Below are 25,150 nucleotides of genomic sequence, written 5' to 3'. Positions count from 1 at the left end.
AATCACAACTGTCCCTCACAGGTTTTGTAGACATGCAGACGGAAAACGCCGACCTGATGGAGAACGTCGGCGCTATTCCTTTCCTGGACTACAAGCACTTTGCGTCCAGAATCTTCTTCCCCGAGGTGAATCGAACCTGTCGAGAGACTCTTGGACCTCGCTCAACCCATCCCGTCCTGTTTTTTGCAGAACGAAGCTCTGATGGCGTCGTGTATGCGAGACGTCGGTCAGGTAAAGGTGGACCCCGAGTCCTCACGTGGGCTGCGCTGTGACTCACCAGATCTGACTCTGGACCAGGTGGCCGTGAAGGTTCATCTGGACAAGGCTTGCCAGGCCTTATCCAAGCTCATCCTGGACCAGCGCTTCCTCCCGTGCATGGTGCACGCCGTGGAGGAGCAGAAGACTTTCACCATTAAAGACAAGTCGGTATTTACTGTCCTTCCGTGTGTTTGATCTTCACACTCCAATCGTCCACCTCGTCCACCAGGTGCGCGTTGGCCTCTCTGTTGACAGTGGCGCTCCACAGCAACCTGTCCTACCTCACGGAGGTGATGGAAGTTCTCCTGAAGGATTTGATGCGAAAGAACAGCGCCGCTCAGCCCAAAATGATGCTTCGCCGCACCGAGACCGTCGTGGAGAAACTTCTCACCAACTGGATGTCCATCTGCCTTTACGGCTTCTTGAGGGTCTGTTGCACTTTTTTTTTTGTGTGTGTCTTTGACATTTTCATTCCTGGCAGGAAGTGATCTTTTTTCAGTTAACGTTTCCCTCTAGATTGTGTCACTTCTGTCTCGGGTTAATTCCTCTTTGCTGAGACACATTTTGGGCATCCACCCCCCTCCTCGCACGCTTGTGTACAGGAGAGCGTCGGCCAGCACCTGTTCCTGCTGGTGAGCGCTCTCACGCAGCAGATCGCCCGAGGACCTGTGGACTGCGTGACGGAGAAAGCTCTCTACACGCTCAGCGAGGACTGGCTGCTCTGGCAGGCGCAGGACTTCACCGCTCTGGTGCAATTTTTTTTTTTTTCTCTCGAGGAGGAAGTTGCTAGGAAGAAACGAAACGAGAACAAACAGTCTTATCTGTGTGCATGCAGAAGTTGAAGGTGTTGTTTGCCGTGGGCAATGACGGCGAGGTGAGCGAGCCCCTGGAGGTGCTCGCCCTCAACTGCGATACGGTGGAGCAGGTCAAGGAGAAAATCCTCACCACCTTCAAGGCCAAGTTCGGCTTCCCTTACAACGGCCCGCACACGAGCGTTTCTATTGGTAGGCGTCGAATATAACACAAGATGGACAAAAAAAAAAAATAATTACGCCGTCTCTGTACCGCAGAGTTTGAAAGGAACGGAATCTTTGTCCCGCTTGACGAGGTGGACGCAAGCTCGGAAGTTATCGGGGAGGTGACCATGCTCAACACGCTCCAGCATTACAAGGTGATCCATCCATCATTGTTTATAATTTGAGTTGTTATATTTTGATTCCAATTTCTTTTCTTGTTTTTGTGTGGAGGTTCCAGACGGAGCTACAATCAAAGTGCTTTCAAGAAAGAATCCTTCAGTGAACTCACAGAGTAGCCTGAAAGGTGAGCTGAAAGCATCAAGTGTGCATCAAAAATCCTCATCTGATCCATCATCTTTTCCTTCCAGATGATCAAAACTTCTCAGGCAAATACTTCCACTTGGTAAGATTGTGACATCACACGCATCATGGTGGCACTAACAGACACGAGCGTCTCTGCAGATTGACCCCGATGTGGACCAGGACCGAGGGAAGAGTCCGGAGAGGAAGAAGTTAAAACTGAAGGAAGTGCACCTAACCAAACTGCTTTCCACCAAGGTGCAACAATGTTTCTTCAAAGTTAGTCAAAGTTTTTTTGTCTGCACGGGAAATCACACTGTGCGTCTATGTCTTGAAAGGTGGCCGTGCATTCATTTGTCGAGAACTTGTTCAGATCTATTTGGGGGCTTCCTAACTCCAGAGCGCCACTCGCCGTCAAATACTTTTTTGACTTCTTGGACCGTCAAGCAGAAAACATGAAGATCCCCGATCCAGATGTGCTGCACATTTGGAAGACCAACAGGTTTGACCCCCCTGTTTTACAGTAAGGCTAAACCTTAGGACTAACTTTTCATTTGCAGTTTACCTCTGCGCTTCTGGGTGAACATCCTGAAGAACCCCCAGTTCGTCTTCGACATGGACAAAAGTCCCCACTTGGACGGCTGCTTGTCCGTCACGGCTCAGGCCTTCATGGACTCCTTCTCCCTCAGCGACACACAACTGGGCAAGGTAAAGACCCCCCCGCCGGCGCCCCACCGCCGCCTTTGCCCAAAACTCGTTCTCCTCGGCAGCACGCGCCGACCAACAAGCTGCTGTACGCCAAAGACATCCCCAAGTTTAAGCAGGAAGTGAAAGCCTACTACCAGCAGATCCGAGAGCAGCCGCCCATCTCGCGCGCTGAGTTCTTCAATTTCATGCAGGAGGAGTCAAAGGTGACGGAACCAACAAAAACGAAAACACATCGTTTGAACACAATGCCCGCTTTCCTTTTCAGAAACACGAGAATGAGTTCAATGAAGGAGCGGCCCTCAAGGAGCTCTTCAAGACCATCCAGCGATACTTCTCAGAGGTTAGTGAAGTCGTTATTGCTAGTTAGAGATTTGACTTTCGGCAAGATCATTGGAGGTCACTTCCTGCATCTGCTTTGGAAATCTTTATGAAACGCTCTTTGCAGAACAGGGTAGACACACAGAAGATTGTCTAACACTCCCCCACGCACATACACACACAGATTGTAGCCAAACTGGAAGAAGACGGCGTCTCCGGTGAGGTGAAGAAGCAACTCCAAACGGTGAAGGACACGTTTGATGAACTGAAGAGCTGCTCTTGGACCTCGAGCAACCAAAAATCTGATGGACAAAACAAATAATTATTTTCTACCTTCCTATCTCCTGTGCTTATTTGGCCCTAACCCTAACCCTAATCTCCCACCGCCCGGGGTATCCGGTCCGAACTCAGCGAACCGTTGACCACAGGGGAGGAGGGTGGACCGTGCTGCCAACTCTGGGGCCCCCAGTCCACTACACACACACACACACACACACACACACACACACACACTTCCCAAAGTGGGCCGTGAGAGCCAGGACCGGCCCCAGAGGTGCTGGCGGCACTGGTGTGATGCATGCACGCGGCAGAGAGAGAACAACGATGGCTTCTAATCTTCGTTTGCCGTAGGGAACTTGATCAAATAAATGATTTTCAAACACGTTTTTTTTCCGTCAGTTTAATTTGCGCATTGATTCACTGGTCGCAATCTTGCATTTGATAATGTCCAACAGCCACTGCTCCGTGAACACTGTCCTTCCAGGTGTGTGCTTCAGCCTGTTGGACTCCACCACAAAGTGCACATCGATGGGATCCGTTTGCGCTTCAACTTTGGGGACGTCCATCACGAAGTAGACGCCAGCCGCCGTGGGGATGGGCATCTGCGGCGACGGGGTGCTAAAGTTCGCCAGGTAATGGTAGGAGATCGTGTCCTCATCTTCGGTGCAGTAGACAAAATCCAAACTGTAAATCCATCTTGGATCCAAATTCCATGTGAGAATAAACTCTGCAATCTGTTCTTTGCCAACTTCTACCGTGAAGTCTTTGGCAGCCACCCAAAGCATGATAAAAAAAAAAAAAACTCAACAATATTAAGTTACTAACTTGCATTGTGCATAAAAAAAAACACTTTTATCCACGTCATTCTCGATGACATAATGATCTGTTGTTTGTTGCTCGTCGTTCCCGATGACATAATGATTGTTTTTTTTGTTTTAAAGGAGCACCAAGTGACGTTTCGGTCGGAATAGTTTGATGCTCTCAACCTGCTCTTACGTAATCGCTTTTTTCCGCTTTGCTCGATTACACAGAAATATGTCATCAAAACAGTTCGAATCAAAGAGGAACAACAACTGGAGATGTCTACCATGTAAGTTAAACCAGATATGAATTCAAATAATTGTTTGATGCGTATCGAATCTTCATTTATCAATTATAATTCAATTTTTTTTCATACTCTGCATGTTAGGTGTAATGCATTATAATGTAATTTATCACGTGTTATTTTCGCGCATATACTATACAAATATGCCACGTCTAAATATATATAAATTTGTTAGATTTAAATTCGGGATGAACCGGTTTATTATTGTTGTTTTTAACAAATTTAATTTGGATTTTTTTTTTTTTTTGTTACAAAGGAAGCGGCGTTTCTTGCGTCGTTTCCTGTTTTTTTTTTTTTCCTGTTTTCGAGTAGCGCTAACGTCGCTAGCTGCAGAGCGCCGAATGAATGATTTTCCTTCTTGTTTCATCAGGTAATTGCCGATAATTTCAAATCGTGTGCGTAATTCGACGTTTGTCAATGCGTCTTTTGGACACTTATGCGTTTCCATTCAGTGTTGACATGTCTCTGCGGTGTCAAACTAGAATTGCTTCTCTGAAAATAGTCTTCTTCTCAATAATGTCCACCAGCCACTTTACAGCAAAGGGGCTCCTCCCCGGCGTGTGTGGAAACCGATGAGACTCCACCACAAAGTGGACATCCACAGGTTCACTTTGCGATCCAATTTTGGAGATTGAAACCGCAAAATAGACGCTCGCTGTCCCCTGAATGGGCTTCTGCGCGGACGGAGTGCTGAAGCGCGCCCGGTAGTGGTAGTATTTTTGAAGTTCATCTTCTGTCGAGCAGAGGGAGTCCAGACTATAAATCCAGGGCGGTTTCAATCCCCATGTCCGAATATACTCTGCAATCTTCTCTTTGCCAACTTCCACGGTGAAGTCTTTGGCTGCGATCCACTTGATGTGGTCTTCGTATGGGTCCCGTTCTTTCTCCCGCAGCATTTGGACAAGTCTACTTAACTCCACCGGTAAATTAAGTCGAGATCGTGGACGATGATCATCCATTTTGTCAGAGGTTTTTGTCAGTGGATGGATTTCTTTTGCTTGGTCTGTTTCCATGACTACAAAGATCTTTAGAAATGTGACAGAGCCCCCTATTGGTGTCTCGTGTATTGCAACAACAACTCGGTGTGTTTTGCTGGGATGGGAATGATGTTCTCTCCACTTTTGTTCCCAGGGAGCCAGAAGACGCATGTCGCGGATCAGGATCACACTAGACAGCGTCTCCAAGGCAGTAGGAAGCACGGACATCATCTCCAAGTTCTCCCGTTTCAAGCCTGGCAACCCTGTGGTGGATAGCGACCATGCTGAAAAGCTTCTGATGAAAGCCCAGAAGGTCTCATCGACTCAGCCGGATGTCTCGCTGCCTACCAAAGCCACCGTAGAAGATGCAGATGGTGAAAAATGTGAAGCAGAAGATGAGAACAAAGAGCAAGCTGCAGAAAAGACCTTCAAGAACTCCAAGCCAACTAACATGGACGAGACCTACAAGATTTTAGACCAGCACATCAACAGTTACTTTGGCATGAGTAGTCAAGGGGAGGAAGAGGAACGCAAGCACAAACCAGTTTCATCTCCAGCTGCAGCCTCCAAGAGCATCGATGCACTTGCTGCCACGCCTCCATCAGGAGACCTCAGTCCATCAGACTCCCCCTCAACAGAAAGCACAGCTGCACCCGGTCCAGTTCGACCCAGCTCCCCCAAAAAAGGCTTCACCCACTATCTGTCCTACCCTCGGCCGAGTGTTCAAGCTTTTGTGGGGAACTACATCGCTCCGCTGGTTCCCAAATTCCGAGGAGACGCCAAAAGCGTTGACAAGGTCCCAGTAGTAGAAGCTTCTGTGGAGGAGTTGGCGAGTGAAGATCCAAAAGCAGATGAAGCTAAGCAGAAACAACTTTTGGCTCAAAGGGAGAAGGTAATCAAGAGAATGTCAAATGTTTAGCGCAGGATTATCTTCTTGATGCATCTTGTATTGCTTTCCAGATAATAGCCAGGGTGAGTGTTGACAACAGGACCCGATCGCTTGTGAAAGGCCTTCAGAGAGTCAACGACATCCAGCTCCTCACAAGTCGAGTGGAGGAGCTCAGCTGTCACCTCCTGGAGTTCCCTGAAACGCGAGGCGTGGCCATCAAGGTGAGCAGGAATCATTTTGAAAGTGTTTTTAGTGATTTTGCTTAGGACTTTCCTCATCTAATGGAAGTCTGCTAGCTTATGTGTAATGCAAAACAAAAATTAAATGAAAATAGCAGAGGCCCTAAAATTGAACCTTGTGGTACACCACATGATTCTTGATTTGACTCCAAATTATTTTTGTTGTTTTTTCCAGGAAAAAGCTATCCCATGCTTGCTACGTTTACGTCAGGCCGCAGACCTCCATTTTCAGGCTGCTGTGAGAGAGTCACTAGCTCTGGTCGGTTACACTGATCCTGTGAAAGGCAGAGGAGTCCGGGTCCTGGCCATAGATGGAGGCGGGACAAGGTATGAAAAAAAATCCCGCCCAAAATGTTCTCCTTTGTTGACGTGTTGCTTTTTGTAAATAGAGGACTACTGGCCCTGCAGACCCTCCTCAAACTGGAGAACCTGACGGGAAAACGAGTCCACCAGCTCTTCGACTACATCTGCGGAGTCAGCACGGGTATTCCGTCTTCATGTAAAAAATATCATCTCGCCTTAGCAAAACTGACCTTTGTTCGCTTTTAGGTGCCATCCTGGCGTTCATGCTGGGGATTTTTCAGATCCCCCTGGAAGAGTGCGAGCAGATGTACAGGAAGTTGGGCTCGGACGTCTTCAAGCAGAATGTCATCGTCGGGGCCGTCAAGATGGGCTGGAGCCACGCTTTTTACGACAGTGAAATCTGGGAGACCATCCTCAAGTGAGTTATTAGTATTGGTTCATTTTGCTCACACTAAATATATTTCTTTTTTTTTTAGGGAACGTATGGGTGAGGGGTGCATGATCGAGAGTTCCAGAGATCCAAACTGTCCCAAAGTAAGACAGATGAAAAAAACAAAACCTCTAAAATTGACAAATGTATTTAAAAAAAAAAACCTCTCAATATGCTATTTGTCCACAAGGTGTCAGCAGTGAGCACGCTGGTGAACAGGGGCCTTCCTCTGAAGGCCTTTGTGTTCAGGAACTACAGGCTGATGCCAGGCGTGAGGTCTCACTACCTAGGAGACTGCAAATACAAAATGTGGCAAGCCATCCGGGCGTCGTCTGCTGCTCCAGGCTACTTCCAGGAATACGTCCTTGGGAAAGATCTCCATCAGGACGGAGGTCTCTTGATCAACAACCCCACGGCGTTGGCCATCCACGAGTGCAAATGTCTCTGGCCCAACACGCCGCTGCAATGCGTGCTCTCTCTTGGCACCGGACGGCACGAGGTGGCGGGGAAGAACGGCACCACCCACACCAGCCTCAAAGCCAAGCTCACCAACGTCATCAGCAGCGCCACAGACACAGAAGGTACCATGGGCCAAAATCTTACACACAACACATTCTAAATGTTTTTTTTTTTAGAAGTGCACGCCATGCTGGACGCCCTCCTACCTCCAGACACCTACTTCCGCTTCAACCCTTACATGAGCGAAGACGTGCCGCTGAACGAGAGCCGCGTGGACAAGCTGAATTTCCTGATGGGCGAGGGCGAGCGCTACCTAGAGCGCAACGACGCTAAGCTACGCAAGGCGGCCGGCGTGCTGACTCAGCAGAAAAGCGCTGTCCAGAGACTGTCCGAGTGGGCCAAGCTTAAGGCGGACATGTACGAGGGCCCCCATTTCACCTCCAAACTCTAACTAGTCTGGTAAGAAGAAAAAATTGTTAGCATGTAGACAGTTTAGTCATAAATTGTTTACATTCTTTCACAATTTGAAAAATGATTTTAACATAGCCACTATTATGATTATGATTTTTTTTATCAAAATGTAAATATTCTTGAAATAATGACTTGAATATATTAAGCGACAAAAATTGCACAAGATGACGTCATCGTGATTAGCATGTAACCAATATTTGAGGTGCTGTTTATTTAAATATTGCACTTTTAGGCATTTCTTTCCAATATTTTGCAGTATTAGCAATCATTTTTGGGGAGTATGTTTGATAATTGAAGATTTTTACTTCAATCACAAATTTTAGCATCGTTTTATCAGAAATGGTACGCCGGTGCGCATGTACAGTGGAAATCATAAAAATTATCGGATTCAAGTGAGTCACTGTGTATTTTTAATTTTTTCAGGGAGGGGGGGAGTAGATTCATTTGGAATACGTTTAGAAGTATATGACAGTAATTTAGAATCATAAAATCAACACCAGACTTCAATCGGGTTATGGGAGACAAACTGGGTGAAGGTGAGATTGATCCGGACGCTCTCACTCCGCTGTGTTTACATGACGAGCCGTGACAAAGTTCCATTCCCGCACATTCCTTTCTTGGCCGTCTGTCTCCCCCCTCCGCTTTTCACTGTAGTGAGAAAAAAAAAAAAATAGAATTGTCTCACAGTGTTCCCTAGCAACTGCTCCAACTCTGTTTTATGAATGTGCAATTTTTATTCTCATTTGCCTTCAATACAAAATTGCTTATTTAGCTTAATGCAGTTTATTTACTATTGCTAACCACAAAGAAAAAATGTTGAGTACTGCAAATCAAAACAGATTATGGTATATTTTGAGATTGATATTTTGAGTTTCCGTGTTACAAGGGAAGCCGGGGGTGTAAAACTAAACGATAACAATTCAAGAGCAAATGTCTGGGTGATGTCAAAGTTGGCTTAGCCTAATATAGTCTAATACACGCAGACTGGTTCCAAAGTCCACTGTTTAGTTTGCCATCTTGTAAACGACGATCTTTATCGTACGTGGAAGCTTGAGAATGTCGTTGAATGGGAGACTCGGCTGTCAGCACACCAGACGTTTTACACGGTAATGTTGCTCAAGGCTTTTCTTACACACCTGCAAAACACAAAAACAAATGTCAACACTGTCTGCAGCCGTCTTAGTGCAAAACGACAGGCAGGTGTTGAATACGGCTCAGCAGACAGTCATTCGTGCACTCTCTGGAAAAATGTGAAATCGTGCATGTCTGAGACGTCAGCCTCTCCTCAGGGGTGGCCCGATTAGACGCTTAAGCAAATAACCCGAGGCCAGTCTGAGTCTTCCTGGGTGCAATTTATAGGATGAAACTGAGATTTTTTGGGTAGTGGGCATGACCTGACATTAAGCAGAGGGAGGGTATATAATATAAATATATATATCATTATTGTATATATATATATATATATATATATATATATTTTTTTTTTTTAACGAGGTCAATTTGTGACTTCACCCCAAAAATATCAGTATAAAAATTATTTTGGGGGAATATTCCTATATGTATTTTCTAAAATACATTTCGCTCACTCATCAAACAGGCAAGTCCGTCTTTTCCACTAGAGGGCGCAATCTTCACGTTTTGGCAGCGGGGAGGGCGAGTAGAGGGGGGGAGCGGAGACTCAGTGGAGGTGAGGACCACAGCTTGCTGCTGCCGCCGCTGCTGCTGCAGTGGCCGAGAGGGACGGACACGCCAAACTGGCCGGACGCGCTCCCTCACCATCAGCAGCACCATCAGCACCGGCCTCGCGTACGCACGGATCTGGGCCAAAGCAAAAACCGGGGGTGGGGGGAGGACGCCACACCGGATTTGCAACACCCTGTGAGTTGGAGCTCGTTTTCTTTTATTTATGAGGAGATTGCTGGAGAATAATGGTGCAGTGCACATTGATTCGGCTTCCCGTGACGAGGAGCGGGTCCTGCAACATGGAGGGAGATTGTTGCGGGATTTGTTTGAGTCCTTCCGATGGGGATGAAAGGTTGTCCCTGCAGGGGGATGCTTTGTAGTGGTGGTGCTGTCGACGAGCGACGGCGGCGGCGACAGTAGCAGCCGTGCGATCGCTTCATTGTTGCAACCGGCCGGTGCATCCGGGGCCCGAGGTGCGCATCCGTCAGGGGCGCCGCCAGCTGTAGCAGAAGCTCCATTTCTCGACGTGTCATTTCACGGTGCTGATATTTTAGCAGATCAAACTCCGTTTCACACAGAATTCAGCCTTTTTTTTTTTTGGTGCCGTTTAAACGGGTTAGTAAATAATGCATCTTTCCTATATACTAATTCTAATCATGTCAGTCGGTTTACTGACAAATTATTTGCATGATTAAAAGTGGACAGGTGAACATTTTGAGGGGCAAATCTACTACTAAATCACTGCAGCTTAAGTGTCCTTGACCCTTGACTGTCGAATAATTAGCCACTGGTGGAGCTAGAGGGGGGACGGAGGGGGGCACTGCCCTCCCCAAGTGCCAGGTCAGATAATTGACTTTTGGGGTATTTGTCTAGAATTTTTTTCACCGTCCCCCATAGAGAGTATACGATGAATTTTTATCAGTGTTTTTTGAAGGATTTGAAAAAAAAATTTGGTTGTCATTATTATTATTAAGATTATTTTAACCTGTCAGTCAAACGTATTGTGGTTAATTGGGATGTAACAAAATCCTTTTGACAATAGGAAATACAAGACAGAGTCCAGTCAAGAGTAATAAAACAAAACCAATGGTTGGCATGGCGCTGTGCTCACCAGCTGTGTTACGAGACATGTCAGAATTATACCCAGAGGCAAGGCTCACTTTCTCCAAACCGTCACTGTTATTCATCTATTGTTTAACAACGGCTAATCTGTTGTCTTTGTGTCATTTAGAGCCTGGGGTGACTCGTTTTCCGTGGGTGAGCGAGTGAATGCCGAAGACAAAGACGATACAGCGCCTTTGAAAATCAGGTAACTAAATTTAGATCGTCTACTTTTTCCATCAATGTCAAAGGAATGACGCGCTGGGGGAACCAAACCGATTCAACGATTGAGGGGGGGCCTTAATGAATTGTACAGAAGGCCTAAAATTAGCAACTTGGTCACAGTTGGAAAATGATAAGCGAGTATTTAGGTCAACCATTAAAGAGCTCCTACTTATCGAGACGGCAGGATCACATGAAGAGCCAATCAGACATGACAGTCATCGTAATTAATTTAGTTTATAGGGAACGTTAATGTCGGCTCACACATGTATAGAGATAAGTTTCAAAATGCTCTTTGTGTGTCTTAAGTGTGGCTTAGCTTGAGTTCGGCCTGAAGCAGGAAGTGCAGAAGCGTTTTGACGACTGTCACCGGCTTATATAAACATAAAATATGTTGTGTGTATGAAAATAGGCGGCGGTGTGACTTTGTATAACGCATAAATCCTCGGGTAAAGAAAACACACGTTATGGAGGAATTTGCCTGAGGAGACATCTGGAGGGAAAAAGTTACCTGGGTTTGATTTTGGAGGATGGTACCAAAGATTTGCATGTCATTTGAAATTAAGTTAAGTCAGTAAAGTGGATGCAAATTTTGGGACACAGATGTAGGTCATGGTCTCTTTTCGAGTATTTTGGCATTCTCGATATTCACTTTAGGTACTTTTGCTTTCCAGATGCTAAAAAGTCTGATGTGGCTTCTTCATGTGTCTCAAAATAGAACCGCCTTTGATCATCAACCCACAGCGGTCCGACTCACTCTGCCGTCGCATCGGCGGAATCGTTTATCACGAAAGTAAACGCGGTAATCTCCGCTTGGAATGTGGCTCCCTTGATAAACCCCAGCATATTTTTTCTTGTCATTTAAAAACTGCAGCTGCTTCTTAACATCTTTGAGCTAACAAGACCATCATTAACTTTTTTTTTTTAACGACTTGGCCGGCAGCCAAGGATGCCTCGCCGATTCCGGCATCCCGTAAACGTTATTGGCTCAAAACTCAAAATGTGTTTCTTCCTAATTTGACGCTGTGTAGCTCATATCGCATCGGCAATGAGGGCTATCGATTTTTTTGTCGATCGGAGTCGGAGACCCCCGAAGGCATCGGTAGTGGTCCTTCTTTTGTTAATTGTAAACGGGGCGACCCATTAACACGAGTCAAATCCACTTTAGGAGGGAGACTCGGTTCAGCTTGATTACCCAGAATTCCCCTTGGACCATCAATCTACTTTGAATTAAGAAATAATAAATATAAATCCAGATGGTCATAGTGTTAATAGCATCTATTTTTAAAGATGAGTAAATATAACAAAGCGGGTTTTCGGAGTCGGAGGCCGCCCCCAAGTCCGACCCGGGCCGGTTGGCTTCGGGCTACGCTCATTAGCACAGACAGCAAGTTTTCCAAGTGCCAAAGTGCTGACTGGGCGCCTTTTGTGTAGAGATGGCCGCAGCCTCCCTTTTCACAGCTGGCTTCCTGCTGCTCAGGTCGGCAACTTTAACCTTTTTTTTTTTGACCTTCCAGTTTGCTTTTTCAATGACCTGTCAACACAGATTTGCAAAGGCTTTACAGAAGCTCTCGTGAGAGCGAGATAATGAAACGGCACCCGTCCATTTTCTTGATTAAAACTAGCGGATGCGGTGAAACGATATCTGGATGCACGAATATTTTCTCACTCTGATTAAAAGTCACCTTTCTTGCTGTGACTTTGTCCGAGTCTTAAGAATGGCTTGGTTGTGGCAAAATTTAATATCTCCTCCTGGCTGGCTGTTTTTTTTTTTTTTTTTTTACCCCCTTTACAGCTTTTGTGTCCACATTATTACATGTCAAGTTTCCAAGTCGTTCTTTTAAAACACTTGCTAAATGGAGTCAGTTTCAAGTCTCAGAACGCAAATATTAGGTCGCTCGGCTGTTTCTTCCCCTTGCACCCCCTCATCCACCCGCTTTTCCCTATAGTCAGTAAATATTAGTCGTTTCCCAGGCATCCGATATTTACCCACCTGTTTTGCGGCCCACGTTCTCATCCCCTTTTGTCTCGCCTGGAATCTTTGCCTTCCACGGCCGAGATGGTTTCCAAGGGGATATAAGGGGACGCTTTACCAACGTGTCTCTGACATGTCTCGCCACTAATGGCTTCGTTGATGAAGCCCTCTCGAAGTTGTCTTCTTTACATTACATCTACTCTGATCCAGTTCTTAATGGTATCCAAAATCCACTTGCTATCATCTCTGTGTGACATTTCTGATGACTCCATCGTGGTGCTACTCAGGGATGTCAAGGGTGGGAACTGCAGAAATGGGACATTTGTCCTTTTGACCTCTTATGGGTGAGAGATGGGGGGGTAAAAACTTCCAAGGGGTTGTAAATCTCTCTGATTAAACTCTGCTTGCAATTTTTATTTCAGTCTGGATGTGTTACATCCCAGCTGAAGGACATTCATTGACTGTTGAGATTAAAATGGCAGTTGGAGAGTCATGGTAACCTGCTTTGGTTGTGTCTTAGTCGAACTTCTACACATGATCTTCTCTTTGTTAAATGGACATTCCGCTATATTGTGTGTTATTATTATATATTGTCGAAACAAAGTAGGCTATTATTTTTTTCTCGCAATATGACACACATTACCGTAAATAGGTCATTTGTCTTTTTTTGGGGACAGTGGAAACATTGAGGCAGATGTTCTCTGATTGGCCCGAGGGTCCCCCCCCCCAAAAAAAAAATCTCATCACACACTCACAGATGGTGCGTGTGACAGCCTGCAGGTGCCACACTTATTGTCTCACTGAAATGTTTACCATGGCTGAAAAAAAAAGAAGACAAATAATTCCCAGTTAGGGTCAGTTTTCTTATCGCAAAGTCGTCAGCCCCCGCATCACGCGCTCGGCGCTAAAATATTCAGTCACATGTCACACGTATATGGTCCCAGTGGGTCCATAAAAAGTCACTTATGCAACTAATATATTCGCAGACGGTAAACCCAAGTGCTTTTGTTTCCCGCAGTGTCATGATGATGGAATTATTTTAATATTTGTAGCAATAACAGCATTGTCATGTGATTCTTTTTTTTCCTCAAACTCGCAGATTGGCAATAGTCTGTCTTTAAGCAATTTACACATGCCGTTTGATTTTATCTGAAAAAAAAAAAAACAATTTCTAGCTTTGCGTTTCCACGGCAACATGGCCTCCCCGTATTGCTTCACCCCCTCAATTCCTCTGTAGATGAAACGCTTTTAGATTTTTCTTTTAATAATACATTACAGTTTCCCTTCACTCTTTTTTTTTTCTTGCATTCATACCTGTTTTTCCTCCTTTATCTAGGTTTCAAATCAGTTGAGGTTATTTATAATAAAATTAAATGAAATAATCCAACTCAGTGTACTTGTTTATTGTAGCTTTTGAAATTCCAGCCAAAACAAATGGGTGCTTTCTCTGTTTTTGTTTCCATGGCAACATGTCACAGCTTGGGCCTGGCTCGCCACTCTCCTTCCAATCTGTCGCTACTCAGCCGTATGTCACACAGGGGCGCGGTTCAATGAAAAGACCCCTCGACATGAGCCAATCAGTCGTAACCATCACTTGCATCGTTGGCCTTGCTGCCCAAGGCGCTTTTAACCAGACTGCATTTCTTTGTCACGTTTGTCTGGCTAATGTGAGATGAATGGAGAGTCTCTCCGGAGATGATCATAATGCATTCGTGGTCACGGAGGGGAAGCTTTTGCGTGCTTGTCCCTTGCCACTAATGTTGGTAAAAGCAATAAAAATGACATTATTGACATAAACAGCCTTGACAGATTTTTTCTGTTTATTATTAACACGTGATATGCCTTTATTGCAGATCAGAGCCATTTCCTGGAAGGGAAGAGCTCCGGCCACACCTTCGCAGGTAAGAAAGAACTCTTTTTCATATTTATGAGCGATTGTGGCGTGTTCCTGCAGATTCATGTTCGGATGCCGTGTTGAGAATCATCCCGTGGTCAGCCACATGGCGACTATTGCGTAACACAACACATCCCATTACTGTCATCATTACCTGCAGCGTGTTGCGTTGACCTCTAAGAATGAGTCATAGGGTCATTGAGCCCTAAAAAAAGATTTAGATGATCTTCCCTTCAGATGTCCGCGAGTAATCCCGATGAACAGATGTGTGGATGAGAAAAAAAAAAAAATGAGACCATCGGCTTGCATCAAATCTCCTCTCATCTCGCCTCCTGCCCCTTTTTTTTTTCTATCATGCCCTTCCCTTGTTTACTTTGTGATTTTTACCCCCCCCCAAACATTTTGATACCATCTGTCTAATAAACCGTATTACCATTACAAATATTAGTTTTATTTCTATGTATGTAGCACCAATTAATCTCCTAGGCTTGAAACAGATTTTCGAGGAGTGTTACGCAACAGTATGTTCCAATCTGAGCCTAAAATAGGAGATTTAAAAAAAATGTGTTGCATTTCCACAACATATAATGATGATGTCATTAGCGGGGTGTCACTCGATGCCCCGGAGTAGCCCCTGCCATTTCAGCGCTATGCCGGCGGTAAACAACACAAGAGGACAATAGGTCGGGGAGGTTTGGGGCGGCGGATGTAAGAGAGACACGGGGGCCGCATCTCGCTGACTATCAGCACTTCGCAAAGCCGGCAGGGATTGTTGTGCCGATGATGCCAGAATGGCCAACCGGCCTCGGGATAAAAAAGGGAGGGGTGCGCCGATCAGGTTGTGATTGTGAACCGAGGCGACTCGTAATTTGGCCCCTGGTGGAGTCAGCATTTGGAGTCCTTGAAGAGGTTTTGAAACAAAACCTCCCTGCTCCAAACATGACAAGCGTGAGATTGGGTTTATTTGCATAACACTTTCCCAGACTGTGTGGGAAAAGAGCAACATTATCTGCCATATGAACAAAACATTTAACCTTGAGTCCCGTATCTCGAAATAGCTCGTCTGGGCTTTTCCCTCGACTATTTCTCACCTTCTTGATGGAGTTAAGGACAAAACTGCTTTTGGTGATGATTTATGAAACTCAATGGGGGGGCGGGGCTTAGCCATTTTCTTTTCACTTTGAATCCGTTGGCCCATTCCTTTCATTCGACAGCTGCGTGATGTCAGCCAAGTACTCCACAGGCAAAGTGGCTTTTTAGCACTCAGTTTTATTGTCATGGTAACCCAGAGTCGAAAATATTTTGGGATGATTTTCATCGAAAACAGAAATGAAATCAAACTCGTCAGCTAGCTTAATTAGCAGTTTTCTTTCTACAGGTAGATGATTTGCACTATAGCACATGTAATTAAGACCAAGATGGCCGATAAAATTAGCATAATACGGTTTTGAGGATTGCAATCAAATTAGAGGGTTTGGTTTCGGTATTCGCTTCCCTTCACTTGAATTGAGCGGAAAATGCATTTGGACGTGTGAGCGTAATTAGCCTGGGCCCGAGGTCCCATTAGATCACACACTCTGCCGAGCTCAGCTGGATAAAATCTGGACTCAGAACATTCTGCCCCCCCTCCAGGCTTGATTATGAGAATGGGCTGAGCAAAGTCAAAATAAGACCCAAACTGGGCCTTTTTATTCTTCAGGGTGGAGCCTGTCACGATGGACTTCCCCGTGGTCCACCTGGTCATGGGCAAGATGAGATCCTCAGGCTCTGGAGCGGTTCTTCTCATGATCCTCTTGAGTCACCTGACAGCGGCGCTGGAAGTGCCCCTTGATCGTAAGGTTTCTCATCAATTTGAAATTTTATCGGAAGTGCTATTGCCGTGTAGCGCAATAAAAAAATCTCTTGAAGCTGTGAGTTTTTGGCTCGCTGCAAATACTAACACCTCTTCATCATATTCGCTGTGTCTGCGTTCCCCTGGTGGAAAAAAAAGCTAAGGTCCTGGAAGGATGTAAGTTGTGCACCAATTTTGACCTTGTGTGGGCTGCTTTTTTTTTTTTTGCATTGTTGCATGCCGTTAAAATGTTGTATAAAAAATTTATGATTATTTATAAAAAGTTGTGCACCAATCGTGACCTTGTGTGGGCTGATTTTTTTTTTTTTTTGCATTGTTGCATGCCGTTAAAATTTTGTATAAAAAAAATACTGGTTTGGAACTAGTTGTAGGACTCAAACAAAAGTTTTGGGACACGACTCAATTTGTCTTTATGTCCCAATCACTTGTGGTGTTGCTTGCTGTGATGTGTCTTGGCATGCTGTTGTGTTTAAAACGTCATGGCATGTGTATTAATAACCCCCCCCCCCCCCCCCCCCCCCCCCGCAGTGCCCCAGCCCCCCACTATCACGGTGCAATCCCCAAAGGATTACATCTTCGACCCACGGGAGGACATCCTCATCCACTGTGAAGCCAAGGGGAAGCCTCACCCCAGGTAACTTCTACTTTCCTCCTCTCTTCTATAATTGTTGCAATGCCTTAGCAACGGTCGTCAAGGAAAGCAATCGACCGAGAAATATCTGTCAGACCGATGAAACCAGCATAGAAACAACCTCCTGCAACTCTATTCATCATTCATGCCAATTTCTTATTAGCTTTTCTTGGACGAGGAACGGGAGCCATTTTGATGTGGAGCAAGACTCCAAAGTTCTCATGAAACCCGGTTCGGGAACTCTGGTCATCGATATCAGTGGGGAAAAGGCCGAGGCCTACGAGGGAACGTACCAATGCACGGCCCACAATGACCACGGCACGGCTATCTCCAACAACATCGTCATCAGACAGTCCAGTAAGGAATCGTATATGAAATGTTTTGGGTGAATGCTTGATCTAACAGCGGTGACTCCCAGGGTCCCCCTTGTGGTCGAAAGAAAGACTTGAACCCATCACGGTGCAGACGGGGGTCTCGCTGGTGCTGCAATGCCGCCCCCCGGCAGGGCTGCCCCCTCCCGTCATATTTTGGATGGATAACAGTAAGTCCATCTTGTCATTCATTTTCCAGAGAACAGAAAAAAAAATGGTCTCGCTTCAGTTTTCCAGAAGCTGCCGCTGGACAATCGAGTGACCCAGGCCCTGAACGGAGACTTGTACTTTTCCAACGTCCTCCCAGAGGACAATCGGAACGACTACATCTGCTACGCCCGCTTCCCGTATACGCAAACCATCCAGCAGAAGCAGCCCATCTCCGTCACAGTGCTACAAAGTAAGTCGAGATGGGGGAGCTTCTGCAAAAATGCGTCAATCCACTTCTGGCCTGACCATGTGACTTCCACCCGCACACATGTCCAAATATAATTCTTCCTCACTTAGATGCCCTCAGTGGCAAATTTTCAGTTTCATGTCTCTCTCTTATTTCAATCAGCCTTCCCGGCAGGACAGCGCCGTCCCGATTTCATGACTCCTTTAGGCGCCACCAGCACCAAGATGGTCCTACGAGGGGAGACCCTTGAGCTGGAATGCATCGCCGAAGGCTTGTAAGTAGGTGTGATATTTCACTGGAATGCAACAGAATACGGCGAATAACGGTTTCCATGGCAGGCCCACTCCGGAGATGTCTTGGCAGAAAGATGGCGGGGAGCTGCCAACCAGCAGAGTTTCTTTCCTCAATTACAAAAAGACGGTTACGATTTTGGATGTAAGCGAAAGCGACGGCGGCGACTATACCTGCACGGCGAGCAACCGCCTGGGCACGGCACACCACGTCATCAAGGTCGCCGTTAAAGGTCTGAGCCTACTCATCACAAAAGCGTCTACATCCATGTGCTGCTCTCTCAGGTTTCTTTCGCTTTTCTTTCCTATTCAACAGCTGCTCCATTCTGGATCAGCGCTCCCAGGAACTTGATCCTGGCCCCAAATGAGACCGGCATCCTGACTTGTCGAGTCAGCGGAGACCCCAAGCCGGATATTAGTTGGTTTGTCAATGGAGTCCCCATAGAAAGTGAGTATAATATTTCTATTCCTGATTTTAAAAAAATTGGGGTTGTTGATTTGGAAGGGAGCCAACCCTCATTTTTTTTGTATTTTTATATATATTTTATATTTTTATATATATATTTTATTTTATTTATTTCAGAGGGGGAACCAACCCCCATTTTTTCATATATTTTTTTATATGTGATTAATATGATGTACATTTTAAAAAAACTTTGCTTTTTAATTCGCCAGATGCTCCTGAGGACCCCACTCGCAAGGTGGATGGTGACACGGTCATCCTCAGCCGAGTGCAAACCAGCTCCAGCGCCGTTTACCAGTGTAACGCCTCAAACGAATTCGGCTACCTTATCGCCAACGCATTTGTCAGCGTGCTCGGTAAGTGTCAAACATCAACCTTGTAACGGCGTTCCACGAGCTAATTTTGACTTTTGATCAAGTAGCGGAGCCCCCGAGGGTGCTCACTCCTCCCAACCAAGTGTACAAGGTCATCACCAACAGCCCCGCTTTACTCCACTGCGCCACATTCGGCTCACCGATACCAACCATCACTTGGTAAAAATCAGTTTGCGTCCAATCGCCCTAAAAAAAAAAGATCTTAAATGTCCACTCGGTAGGTTCAAAGATCGCCAAATCAGCATCAAGAGCGAAGACCCCTACGTGATCCACGAGAACGGCACGCTGGAGATCAACGTGGCCCAATCGCAGAACAGCGGGAAGTACACGTGCATTGCTAGCAACAACCTGGGCATCAAGGAGAACCACGTTTTCCTGGAGGTCAAAGAGCCCACGCGTATCCTGAAGCAACCCGAGTACAAGGTGGTGCAACGAGGCATGAGCGCCATCTTCGAGTGTAAAGTCAAGCACGACCCGTCCCTCGTCCCCACCATGACCTGGTTGAAGAACAGCGGCGAGCTGCCAGACGACGAGAGGTACGGCCCAACTCATCGATTTACTCGACAACTTAAAAATGCGCCGACATCTCGTCAGGTTTGAGGTGGACACCGACAGTTTGATCATCAAAGATGTCACGGAGGAAGACGAGGGCACTTACACGTGCATCATGAACACCACCCTGGACCGGGACTCGGCCAGCGCCATGCTTACAGTCGTCGGTACTTTTCCGCTTTATTTATGGTCACGATTCAGAAAACGTATCTCAAAAAATAACTTCTATTCTATCTACTTTTCTTGTTGTGACTTCTACTAACTTTTTGTACTCTACTCTTGATTCTTGCTCTCTCAGAGGCTACTCCCACTCCAGCTATTGTCTACGGTAAACAAATAATGTAGTCATGTGTCTTTTCTCCATAAAGTAATTTCTCAATATTTATTTTCTCTTTATTCACATTCCTTCATTTCCAGTCACCAAGAACTACCACCTAAAATGAGCGAAACATTTTACACTCGGTCTAAGCCGTGTCTTCTCTCGGCAGAGAAACCTGACCCGCCAACTGATCTGGAACTCACTGACCAAACAGAACGGAGTGTTCAGCTCACCTGGATCCCTGGAGATGAACACAACAGTGCCACACAGAGTAAGATTTTTTTTCTGAAGATTCGGGTTGATATTGGTGAACGATTGTTTTCTTTCCCAAGATTTTTTGATCCAGTACGAGGATTTGCTGCACCAGCCCGGCATCTGGGTCAACATGACAGAAGTGGCTGGTACGAGCACCACGGCGCAACTGGAGCTCTCGCCGTACGTCTACTACTCCTTCCGGGTTCTGGCCAAGAACCAGGTGGGCCACAGCCAACCCAGCCAGCCATCACGCCAGTACAGAACCAACCCGGCGGGTAGCTACCGGACACGAGTACTCATTTAGATCACATATTTATAAGTGGCCCGATGAATTGTCTGCTTTCTTTGGCATTCCAGCACCTGATGAGAATCCTTCAAATGTTCGGGGAGAAGGAACAGAACCTGGCAACCTGGTCATCTCCTGGACAGTAAGAACAGGGGCGAGGGGATTGGCTTCATATCCACGACTCCTAAACTAAAATGTCTGATTAGTCGCTAACAGGATTCCAATCCAACGGGCCCGGTCTGGAGTACAAAGTGCTTTGGCGCCAGATGGACGTGGATCAAGAATGGTCCTCTAATACCGTGGCCAACGCCTCACAATACGTCGTGTCCGGAGTTCCCGTCTACGTTCCCTACGAGATCAAAGTCCAAGCGCTCAACGACTACGGCAACGGGCCGGAAGCCGAGGTCGTCGTCGGATACTCCGGGGAAGACTGTGAGTTTTGAATTTCTCACGAATTGAGCAATCCTTGGCTCATCCGTTCCTATTTTTTTGCTTGCTCTTCAGTGCCTTTGTCCGCCCCTGATGGTGTCCTGGTCACGGTTGACAACAGCACAATGGCTAAAGTGCATTGGGAGCCGGTGTCGCCTAACTCGGTTCGTGGGAAACTTAAAGGCTACAAGGTCGGTTTCAACTCACGTTGACATAACCAGTACTTTAACTCATTCACTACCAACCCAGTTAATATAATCACGGCATCTTCCAAAGGTATACTACCGTCGCCAACGAGGCCTGGAGGAAGATGAGGATCAAGAGTCCCAAGACCAAGTTCTGACCTTCAGCGAGAACCAGACCGAGGGACACCTGACGGGCTTGCAGCCCTACAGCCTCTACAACATCTTCATCAGGGTCTTGAATAGCAAAGGAGAAGGTCCTCAGAGTCAGGACACGCAATTTGAGACCCTCGAGGGAGGTGGGTACACGATACTTACCTTTTTTTTTTTTAAATGTATTTAGCTTCTAATAATCAAATCGTCTGGAAACAGTTCCAGGACCACCGTCTTTTTTAAACGTCTTGAATCCCAGTTTGGACTCACTCACTCTGGAATGGGGTCCACCACTGAAGAAAAATGGACGCCTTATTGGGTACACGCTGAAATACCAGCCAGGTACCAGCAGAATTAATTTTTTTTTTTTTTTATAAATGCTAGGTTTTTTTACACGGTAACGTTTTGCTCAGTTATTAACAGCACGGAAGTGGGGCCGGCCACCGTCCTGGATTTCCCGCTCAACGAGACCACGGTGGCGTTGGACAACCTCAACTCCAGCGTCCTCTACAAGTTCCACCTGAGTGCAAAGACCATCAAAGGCGCTGGCGCCAATTTCACCAAAGAGGCCTCCACCGTCACGGAAACAAGTGAGTGAGCTCAGACAAAAAAGCGTCGGAACTTCTGGGAATCCCAAAAATATCTCGAGGTTCTAGCACATTCAACCTCCTTTATCGCCACTATCTCTTTTCTTTCCTTCTTTCTCAAGCTCATATTCAGCCCACTGTCCAGACGGGCAAAGGTAACCTGTGGAGTTCGTTTTAGTCACCCTGCATGTTTAAAATATGGAACTTGGGGATATTTGTCAAAATATATAGGTCAAGTGGCTAAATAGTGCTTTTTTTTTTTTTTTTTTTAATTTCCGACTTGATTTCTAAACTTCTACAAGACAATGACAAGATGCATGATGATCCTGCACGTGCCGCACTAACAACACTTTTGAGCAGAGGCGGGCAACCTTTGACCCTGTGGGTTGATAAAATGATATAACTCAAAAGATTATATAAAATTATTAGATAATAAAAATTATTCTATAACTCATTCACTGCCACTTGAAAATGTGAATGAATTCAAAAACAATCCAAACTGGCGCATGAACTCAAAGGTTTGCCTTCCCCTGCATCTGTCAAATTGGCATGCTGTCGACGATACGAACGCTCTGAAACTTTACGCTGGCTTTTCTTTATGTTGTCTCACTCTTTTCCGTGTTCTTCCAGGCCCCACTGAGCCCCCTCCTCACCCAACCACCCCCGTCACTCAATCCACGCACCCCCCGCTTCGCAAGGGTACACTATCTGCCATTAAGTTGCACAATATTTAAAATGGCTAAATCGAGCACTCTGATTGGCCGTTAGCGATTTACACGGAGTAGTCCACTATTCTGGAATAAAAGCAATTTTTTTGTTCCTCTTCAGCGCCCTCTGTGGGTCCCATTTTTGGCATAGTAAACACATCAGTATGGGAGGAGTGCGCGATGATCACTTGGGAATACTTTGGACACCATAAGAACATTTATGTGGAATACACGGTAGAAAACAGTAAGGCTCCCCCCGCTCGGTATTTACCGCAATCGGGAATAAACGATTTCCCCCTCTCCAACCCGCAACTCTCGATTTCAGGTAAAGAGGACTGGAAAAGGGAGTCGGTAAACGGCTCTCACTCGCATATTTTAAAAGGCTTAAAGCCGGGGACGTCCTATAGGGTGCGCGTGGTCGCTCGAGACCCGGCCGGGGCAGCGCCCCACACCACCACTGAAGAGGTGGTTACAGTGCCAGGTGAGGCGGCATGCCTCAGCGTCGATCTTTTTATCTCATTAGTCCCATTCATCACCTCAGAATTTCTGACCTCATTTTTCCCCCCCATTTATTTCCATTATCCATTCCAACTTAGCCCATTCGACTTTTAATATTATTTTTAATATTTATTATTAATGATATAATTTGAATATTTTTTCGTAGCCGTGGCCAGTCGGCACGTGGACATCGCCACCCAGGGCTGGTTCATCGGGCTGATGTGCGCCATCGCCCTGCTCATCCTGGTGCTCCTCATCGTCTGCTTCATCAAGAGGAACAAGGGTGGAAAATATCCAGGTTAGTCAACCTGCAAAATAACCATTCGAGCGTCTTCTTGATTCATTTGATCAACAGTGAAAGAGAAAGAAGAAGCCCACCAAGACCCGGAGATCCAACCCATGAAGGAGGACGATGGCACATTTGGAGAATACAGGTGAGTGAGAACCACTTTTTATTTCAATACTTCTTCTCGTTGGGACTTTGTCACTTAATGTGATTATTTGTATATAGAACATTATGCGAAGCTGCCATGACATCACCGGAGTCCTTTACCAAACACGCCACAGAGGCAAGGCTAAATCGAAATTAATAACCATCTCATGGAGGGAGGAAAAAAAAAACATTTTAACAAATATCTCCATAAACTCTTTTAGTTCTAGCTGTAGATAAAAAAAAGCCAACATTTATTTGATCAGTTTCTAAATGGCATATAAAATCCTTAACAGTGACACGGAGGACCACAAGCCGTTGAAGGGCAGCCGGACGCCGTCCAACGGCACGGTGCGGCGTGACGAGAGCGACGACAGCCTGGTGGACTACGGGGAAGGCGGGGACGGCCAGTTCAACGAGGACGGCTCCTTCATCGGCCAGTACAGCGGCAAGAAGGAGAAAGACACGCACGAGGGCAACGAAAGCTCCGAGGCGCCGTCGCCCGTCAACGCCATGAACTCTTTTGTCTAAACATCCCCCCCCGCCCTCCTGTCGTCCGCGGATGCTTGAACTTTAATCGTGGTGGTTCATCACCATGCCAACCGAGGATGCCCCATCGTCTCCTTTCACCCCCCCCCCGGCGCACCTCCTGAGAAAACTCGGCCATGATGGACAAGGAACGAGAAGCAATGTTTGTGTGTTTAATATCCTTTGCGAGCATTTCACCGCATTCAAACACAACTGCATGGAGTCCATCGTGATCCCGCTTTTGTTGTCACGGGAAGGTGCGGAATTTTTTTTCTCAATCCCAAAGTGTTATTATATGGCCTATAATATACGGTCATATATTATGGATTTATAGGGGGGGTGAAGAACTTCACAAATGGGAGGGGGCGGGGCTAAAAACACCAGCCACAGCGTCATCCACGATATATCAAATTCTTGATCAATTGGATGTCAGATTCGATGTAGTTATACAAATGTGGAATGTCAAGTCCAAGGTCAAAGCTTTTTCTTTTCTTAATAATAGCACTTATAAGGAGGACTGTTCCTAATGGTACTGAATGTGGAAAAGGAAAGTAGTAGTTGACATCTCTGGTCAATATGTTGTACTGTTTGCAAACAAACGTGAGTGCATGAGTGTCTGTGTATGTGCGTGCACATGCATGTGTTCAACGTGCGTTCCGCAATTTTTCTTTCCAGGACTCGTCAGCTCGTCCTCCGATTCTCAAATGGATTTTTTTTTTTTCTGTCGCTTCCGCCGCTGTGTCGTTTATCATAACTTGCATCAAGTTTTTAGATCATGTCAGCTTTTTGTGTTTTTATTTTGTAAATAAGGGGTTTGACCTGAGTGTGGAAAAAAAACTACAACCCAGCTGCATTGTGTGACATGGGACTATTTTCAGATTTTTATTTGCTGTGATTTTTTTTTTCTTTATTCTTCAAGTGAACTCACAAAATGAGAATATTCTGCTTGTGGCCGAGCTCCGCCGACACCCGTCTTGTCCGTGCACTTTTAAAAAAAATATATTAAATGCACACACATTCACAGGTTGCATCATTTAACACAAACGCTGACTCGGCACATTTCGAGAGCCCCGGTGAGATGATGTGTGTGAGCTACTATACGTGAGAAGCATGAGAGCAACAATTTACTCTTGGATATTACACGGCAAACAAATATTTTGTATTTCAAATGAAGTTAAACCGGGGTGGGGATAATAAATGTTGGCTTCAAGATTTCAAA

At 45.9% G+C, this 25,150-nt stretch overlaps 3 protein-coding genes across 12 annotated transcripts in view; all 3 read left to right on the top strand.

The window, feature by feature from the left end:
• The window catches only part of plxnc1 (plexin C1), a 14,372-nt gene extending 10,863 nt beyond the window's left edge, over positions 1–3,509 (top strand). For 2 of the 3 annotated variants that reach the window (XM_088367081.1, XM_088367079.1), the window contains exons 20-34: positions 22–125; positions 190–231; positions 298–422; positions 488–686; positions 861–1,007; positions 1,094–1,262; positions 1,329–1,429; positions 1,506–1,578; positions 1,643–1,677; positions 1,737–1,832; positions 1,913–2,076; positions 2,135–2,282; positions 2,345–2,485; positions 2,548–2,622; positions 2,785–3,263. In XM_088367081.1, the coding sequence (XP_088223207.1) occupies positions 22–125; positions 190–231; positions 298–422; positions 488–686; positions 861–1,007; positions 1,094–1,262; positions 1,329–1,429; positions 1,506–1,578; positions 1,643–1,677; positions 1,737–1,832; positions 1,913–2,076; positions 2,135–2,282; positions 2,345–2,485; positions 2,548–2,622; positions 2,785–2,922 (1,757 nt within the window). In that variant the 3' untranslated portion in view covers positions 2,923–3,263. Of the gene's footprint in view, positions 1–21; positions 126–189; positions 232–297; positions 423–487; positions 687–860; positions 1,008–1,093; positions 1,263–1,328; positions 1,430–1,505; positions 1,579–1,642; positions 1,678–1,736; positions 1,833–1,912; positions 2,077–2,134; positions 2,283–2,344; positions 2,486–2,547; positions 2,623–2,784; positions 3,264–3,363 lie in introns of those variants that run through there. The other variant, XM_088367082.1, reaches the window with a different exon arrangement.
• pnpla8 (patatin-like phospholipase domain containing 8) lies at positions 3,395–14,622 on the top strand. 5 transcript variants are annotated; one of them, XR_015855427.1, is made up of 11 exons: positions 4,390–4,906; positions 5,116–5,853; positions 5,922–6,071; positions 6,265–6,416; positions 6,479–6,573; positions 6,639–6,810; positions 6,869–6,926; positions 7,013–7,403; positions 7,458–7,740; positions 10,667–10,744; positions 14,587–14,622. XR_015855427.1 is itself a non-coding variant. In XM_088367094.1 (10 exons), exons 3-10 carry the CDS (start codon positions 5,131–5,133, stop codon positions 7,730–7,732), a joined length of 2,016 nt encoding a protein of 671 aa, XP_088223220.1. In that variant the 5' UTR covers positions 3,433–3,511; positions 3,911–3,969; positions 5,116–5,130; the 3' UTR covers positions 7,733–8,148. The 5 variants fall into 5 exon arrangements, 4 of the variants coding, with proteins under 4 accessions (XP_088223221.1, XP_088223220.1, XP_088223218.1 ...); XM_088367094.1 differs by lacking the exons at positions 4,390–4,906; positions 10,667–10,744; positions 14,587–14,622 and adding exons at positions 3,433–3,511; positions 3,911–3,969 and having other exon boundaries at positions 7,458–8,148; XM_088367095.1 differs by lacking the exons at positions 4,390–4,906; positions 10,667–10,744; positions 14,587–14,622 and adding an exon at positions 3,395–3,511 and having other exon boundaries at positions 7,458–8,148.
• nrcama (neuronal cell adhesion molecule a) lies at positions 10,673–25,150 on the top strand. Of its 4 annotated transcripts, none has more exons than XM_088367085.1 (31): positions 10,673–10,744; positions 14,587–14,634; positions 16,327–16,460; positions 16,618–16,635; positions 17,008–17,113; positions 17,274–17,467; positions 17,529–17,651; positions 17,711–17,881; positions 18,041–18,152; positions 18,217–18,401; positions 18,485–18,616; positions 18,844–18,987; positions 19,053–19,164; positions 19,227–19,541; positions 19,600–19,724; positions 19,856–19,885; positions 20,046–20,147; positions 20,209–20,406; positions 20,489–20,559; positions 20,624–20,849; positions 20,922–21,037; positions 21,123–21,327; positions 21,401–21,523; positions 21,595–21,771; positions 21,891–21,923; positions 22,399–22,467; positions 22,597–22,719; positions 22,801–22,956; positions 23,140–23,271; positions 23,329–23,407; positions 23,700–25,150. In XM_088367085.1, the coding sequence occupies exons 3-31, from the start codon at positions 16,343–16,345 to the stop codon at positions 23,932–23,934; spliced, it is 3,930 nt and encodes a 1,309-aa protein (XP_088223211.1). In that variant the 5' UTR covers positions 10,673–10,744; positions 14,587–14,634; positions 16,327–16,342; the 3' UTR covers positions 23,935–25,150. The 4 variants fall into 4 exon arrangements, with proteins under 4 accessions (XP_088223211.1, XP_088223210.1, XP_088223212.1 ...); XM_088367084.1 differs by having other exon boundaries at positions 19,050–19,164; XM_088367086.1 differs by lacking the exon at positions 16,618–16,635.

Source organism: Syngnathus floridae, chromosome 22 (genome assembly GCF_059516105.1).
Source record: "Syngnathus floridae isolate MCC-2025c chromosome 22, RoL_Sflo_1.0, whole genome shotgun sequence".
NCBI lineage: Eukaryota > Metazoa > Chordata > Actinopteri > Syngnathiformes > Syngnathidae > Syngnathus > Syngnathus floridae.
Note: the sequence above shows the minus strand (reverse complement) of the source record. Positions and strands in the feature narration are given on the sequence as shown.

What these genes read in the sequence shown, in the direction of transcription:
- nrcama (XM_088367083.1), top strand. Translation starts at nt 16,343, where the DNA reads ATGGACTTCCCCGTGGTCCACCTGGTCATGGGCAAGATGAGATCCTCA. An exon ending in CGCATTTGTCAGCGTGCTCG is followed by an intron (nt 18,988 to 19,052) that starts GTAAGTGTCAAA and finishes TTGATCAAGTAG; the next exon opens with CGGAGCCCCCGAGGGTGCTC. An exon ending in CGGATACTCCGGGGAAGACT is followed by an intron (nt 20,850 to 20,921) that starts GTGAGTTTTGAA and finishes CTTGCTCTTCAG; the next exon opens with TGCCTTTGTCCGCCCCTGAT.
- pnpla8 (XM_088367091.1), top strand. Translation starts at nt 4,853, where the DNA reads ATGGGTCCCGTTCTTTCTCCCGCAGCATTTGGACAAGTCTACTTAACT. An exon ending in TTTTGGCTCAAAGGGAGAAG is followed by an intron (nt 5,854 to 5,921) that starts GTAATCAAGAGA and finishes ATTGCTTTCCAG; the next exon opens with ATAATAGCCAGGGTGAGTGT. An exon ending in ATAGATGGAGGCGGGACAAG is followed by an intron (nt 6,417 to 6,478) that starts GTATGAAAAAAA and finishes TTTTGTAAATAG; the next exon opens with AGGACTACTGGCCCTGCAGA.